Source organism: Cupressus sempervirens, chromosome 10, assembly GCF_028749045.1.
Source record: "Cupressus sempervirens isolate cs-2001-9-10 chromosome 10, ASM2874904v1, whole genome shotgun sequence".
NCBI lineage: Eukaryota > Viridiplantae > Streptophyta > Pinopsida > Cupressales > Cupressaceae > Cupressus > Cupressus sempervirens.
The window spans coordinates 749,147,665-749,153,163 of NC_143127.1; the positions used below are offsets into that span (position 1 = coordinate 749,147,665).

The window sequence follows — 5,499 nt, forward strand, 5'->3', positions numbered from 1 at the left end:
CTCCAAATAAAAAAGAAATAGGAAACCAACATCAAAGGAAGTGGTTATGGCTCTAAACACTAAAAATAATATCGATGAATATGCTAGTAAACTTGAGGATCTTGAAGAGGACATGCCAAAAAAAGTGTGTTTATATTAATATAGGTTCTTCAGAAATAAATAGAAAATATTAAGAGCAAGGCTCAAATTTATTATTCTTGTTATTCACCTTATTATAATATAAAAATATTTATGTTGATTATGTAGATCTCTGAAAACCATTATACGATAATTGATATACTAGGAAAATGTTAATAGGTCAAGTAAATCTAGTTGCAAACTACATATATGACTTACCTTCAGTCATCATGAAGACCAAGTTAAAGTCAATTTAAGGCAATGGACAATTAATAAAGAGTAAGGAGCATTAATTGTTGGGTCTTAATCCCCCACTAGTTCCTCATATCCTAGGAAAGGACAAAAAATTTAAAGGTGGAATTAGTTGGATGGTGGAGTTTATCAAATTTGCATAACCATTAAAATGCTTTTAATTTTTTATAGGGATATTAATGTTCACGAGTTCGATGAAATTATTAAAATAAAATAAAAATTCATATTTGATATCAACTTCATCCAATTTATCTCAAAATCCCATGCTATAACATATGTAATATGGAGGAAGTTTGTTACATATAGAGACTTCTTTTAAAGAAGTTTGACTAGTTCAGTGAGAAAAAAGTATTGATATAGGAAAATTACACAAAGAATAAGGAAGAAAATTCGAGCAAAAGATTAAATAGTGGTGGTCCCATAATCTTTTTTTTTTAAATTTTTTTTTTTCCTTATTCCCTTTTCAAAATACTTTTTGATAATGTTCTAGCAATAGAATATGCGAGACATATCACTAATTTTTGCAACAACTCTTTCTAGCACTTGCGAAGGTCTAATAATCTACTCAAAAAATTTAGGGTTACAGAGCCTTGCAAGTTTTTTCTTCTAAGATTAGTTAGGATTTGAATTTTTTTTTGTATGTGAGAGACACATTACTGTTTTTTGCAAAAAACATTTTCTAACACTTGTGAAGGTCTAATAATCTACTCCAAAAATCTAGGGTTGGAAAGTCTTGCAAGCTTTCCTATTTTTCTTGAGATTAGTTAGGATTTTAATACTTTTTTTTTATAATCTAATTTTGTAAATGATCCTAATATTTTTCTATTCCTTATGTTATAAAAAGAATACAAAGATCATACATTAATTTCCCTTTGAATGTTATTAGTGAGAGCATAAAAGATGCCATGCTATGAGCCAATAAACTTCATATATTAATTCCATATAAAATAAATGAACTCATGATACAAAAAATATAATTTGTTTTTGTCATGTCATAAATGTTTTTATTGCCCTAAATTTGTATTCACACATTCAAATGAATGTAGTATAAATTATGTTTGTGTTATTGTTAAACATGTTCATCATTTTTATGCTTTCTCTAAAGAAAAAGAATTAAATATTTTTAAATGATAACTATGAATGTTGATAATATTATTAGTCAATTTAATCATAATTTACTGTAAAATTGCTGATAAAATTGATTACATTATATGGTTTCCATACTCTACTTCCACGTAGATTAGACAATGGTGTAGGGTGCAAAGGCAACACATTCTAAAAGGCAACAAATATTCATCTTTAACACCATTTTATATTATGTTGTAAGGACAAATAAAATTTAATTCTCATTACTATTTGAAATTGTGATGGGATTATATGTTTGAAAAATGAATATAAAATCCCATTGCACTAATTTGAGAATTTATGATGCTAGAAGTTTCTATTTGTGTTCAATATGTTGTTATCAAGTATATAGATTAATCAAAATGTAATTCCCCCTTATTTTTGTGGAGCTCCTAGTGAAGAAGGCTACGTGCCTTATTGATGTTGCATTATCTTGTCTTTAATTACTGAATAGTGTTGAGCCTATTGCCTATTTTATTAGAATTTGTAGTTGAGTCTTATGAATTTCACTCAGGATTGAAGGTAGAAATTGATAAATAAAGGGATAAAATTATAAATTTCTTCCACATTGATTTTGGATTGACTTTTCTTTTGTCATAGAGTAATCTATATTTCTAAGTGGTTCACAATTTCGTTAGTATTTAGGGGTTAGTAGACATTTTCCACTTTTTGGAATTTTAAAATGATATTATGTTTCTTTAAATGTGAAAAGATTATTTAAACTTAGGTCAATAAATTTTTCATGAATAGGAATTTTTTTAGGGAAAAATTGTTTGGTCCTTGGATTCAAGAGTAATTGGATATAACAAAGTTTTTATTCAAATTTATACTTCTATGTGTAAAAAAATGTTATTATTTGACAAAAAAAAAAAAAAAATTCCATCTTAATCACCCAACCGAATCATGTATCTATCAACAAAGTAGTTATTTGGATCATACAAGAAAATAATAACTATTAAATTATAGACTGTGATGTCTATTTGAATGATAAAAGAAAATAATATCTACTAAATTATAGATTGTGACATCTAACAATGTATCGATGTTATTTCTAGTCTAATAGATCATTAATATAATAAACAATCTCTAATGTGTTCAAGTGGATAAATAAGTTTACGATGTACAATTAGCAATACAACTTAAACAAAAAAATTATAAGCAATAAAATTAAGAATGCACTAACCAAATAAACAACATCTAATTTTGTTTATAATTAAATAATATGTATTACACAATCATCAAAAATCAAATTGAATACATTATACAAATATAGGTGGAAAACATACAAAATATAAACCAAACTCAACAAATCATATAAATAAATTTGACAATATCAATCAAATATAGAATAGTATGTCAATTAGGAGGAATTTTACGTCTGCATAACATTTCATGATCTCAAACTTAATTTAACAAAAAAAAGTTTAGTAATTTAGGAACTAGACTAATGTGACAATTCTAATTTTAATACTGATGAAAATTCTATTTGACCTTTTGACCCTCAATTTTATCATCTGTATACACTTATCTAATTTTTAAATTTTATTCATTCTAATGTGAAATCACCTCCAAAACTTATTTTTCCAAATTCTCTATAATCATATATTTTTAATATTAATTAGAAAAAGATAATAATATTATTGTTCATCACCATTACTAAAAACAATTAAATGAAAATTAAGAAATGAAATAGAAATCCTACACACATAATAACATAATATATTGATACCATTTGATTTTACTTCAACTACTATCATCAAACATACATTTGATTTGTGAACATTTTATTTCATTTACATACTTTGTCCAACCTCGACACTACACCAAGAGATCAAACACATATGAGGAAATCTTATTCCCATTACTTATACTAACATTAAATTCACACTACATAGTTTCATTGCATCTCTAACTAATATATGTATCTGGAATACATTGTAAAAATCAAAATAACTTAAACATGAAGTCAAATTCACCCAAATACATTTAATTTGATATCAAATTTAAGTATAGTGTGGAAATCATGAATAGCTTCCATTGAAATAATGGCATACCCACCAGCAAATCTATACTTTCCAGTTCCTCCAACCACTGTAGCTTCATATTTTGAGGCATTAAATTCATGAACTCCGAGCAACTGAAAAGTGTCATAACTCTGACTCTTATTCTTATCATTCTCAAACACAATGTTAATCAAAAATGTGCTACTACAACCTCCAACTCCACTCTCATCTCCAAAAAAATATAACCCCTTTGAGCTACCAACCACATTCGACTCAATTTCAGGTTTCTCAGTCACCAAATCATCCACCACCATAGTGGTGCCAAATTTGTTTATTTTTGAAGAAGACCCATTTACTCCTGCCACTATTACTTGTGTGGATTTCATTCCATGCACATAAATAACCATGTTGATCATTTCACTTGCATTTACAATGTTGGCCAGGAAAAATAAAAGTGCCAAAGACAATGCCTTATTGGAAGCCATTAAAACAAATTGTTGAATGCATGTATGAGGTTGAAATCATGTACTTTTTAAAAGTAGGTTTTGCGAGTGATTTGAATTTATAGATAGGAAATAGAAAACAAATTTGTTTTAGAAAATAGTAGGACCTAATTAAAAGTTAACGCACCTAATAATAATAATGGTGGGTACAAAATCTTTTGACTTTTGTCTCCCTTTCTTATCCCATGTGTTTTTCTTTTTTGCCTCTTCTTAATTTATTTAATGGAAATTGGAGATTAGGTCAGAATTTATTAATAAGAGATGAAGTCACTCAAATATCACAAGAACTATGGATCAACAATGTGTTCCCTTGATCTATTATGATATTTGGCTAGTGTGTTGAAATTTATATATGTTATTAATTTTTATTTTGTTTCATAATATTTTGATGGAATTAATTACATGGATTACTTTCCAATGCACGTAAATAACCATATAGATCTTGTGCAATGTACTAGAATTTGTAATGCTAATAAGCACAAATAAAAGTGATTGACAAAAGATCTTGTTGGAAGCCATTAGAAAAAATGTTGAATTTACGGGTGAGGTAGAAATCATGCAGTTTTATAGTAAGTTTAATGAGTGATTTGAATTTATAGATAGGAGAAAATATAATTGTTTCAGAGAGAAATACAACCTAATTAAAAGTTGGCACACCTAATAATGTTGGTAGGTATGGGATCTTTAGACTTTTGTATCCTCCTTTTCTTATTCTATGTGATTTTTTTTCCACTTCTTAATTTATTGAAAGAACATTGGAGATTAGGTCAGAATTTGTGATAAGAGATGAAGTCACTCAAGGATCACAAGAACTATCACAAGATCAATGACATGCTCACAATCTATTATGATATGTGGCTAGGTGTGTTGAACTTTGTATATATTTTCTTAATTTGTATATAGTTTGAGGGTTTTTAATGGAATGGTTTACTATTATTATATATTAATAAATATTTTATTTTATATAAAGTGAAATTTATAAGTCAATTTATCATTTTTTTTAGATATATTCATTTTATATTGGAACATATGATTCATATATATATATATATATATATATATATATATACATACATACATACATACATACATACATACATACATACATACATACATACATACATACATACATACATACATACATACATAATTAAATAAATATAGAGTAAGAATCATATGTTCAAATATGTAATGAGTATATCTAAAAACAATGATAAATAGAAATATAAATTTAACTTTTTTTTATATATAATATTTATATATAATTTATTATTATTAATAATAAAAATATGTGTTAATTTTGTAAGGAGAATGATCCATTATGTATATGGAATTAACTTCTAAATTTCTTAGTCAAAGATTACAAGAAATTTGAGAGGTTTGAAGTCATATTGTCAACTTGTTATGGTATGTTTGTATTTGCATTTGAAATTTATATATTAATGTTAATTATTATTTAGTCTAAAGTGGAAGATATTTAAATATTAGTAACATATAAA

At 26.2% G+C, this 5,499-nt stretch overlaps 1 protein-coding gene across 1 annotated transcript; it reads right to left on the reverse strand.

Annotated features, from left to right (window-relative positions):
* Positions 1 to 3,466: 3,466 nt before the first annotated feature.
* On the reverse strand, positions 3,467 to 3,982 carry LOC149536055 (dirigent protein 11-like). Its single transcript, XM_089806224.1, has one exon. It carries the CDS (start codon positions 3,980 to 3,982, stop codon positions 3,467 to 3,469), a length of 516 nt encoding a protein of 171 aa, XP_089662350.1.
* Positions 3,983 to 5,499: the final 1,517 nt, after the last annotated feature.

Coding starts and splice junctions, on each gene's coding strand:
- LOC149536055 (XM_089806224.1), bottom strand. CDS start 3,982: ATGGCTTCCAATAAGGCATTGTCTTTGGCACTTTTATTTTTCCTGGCC.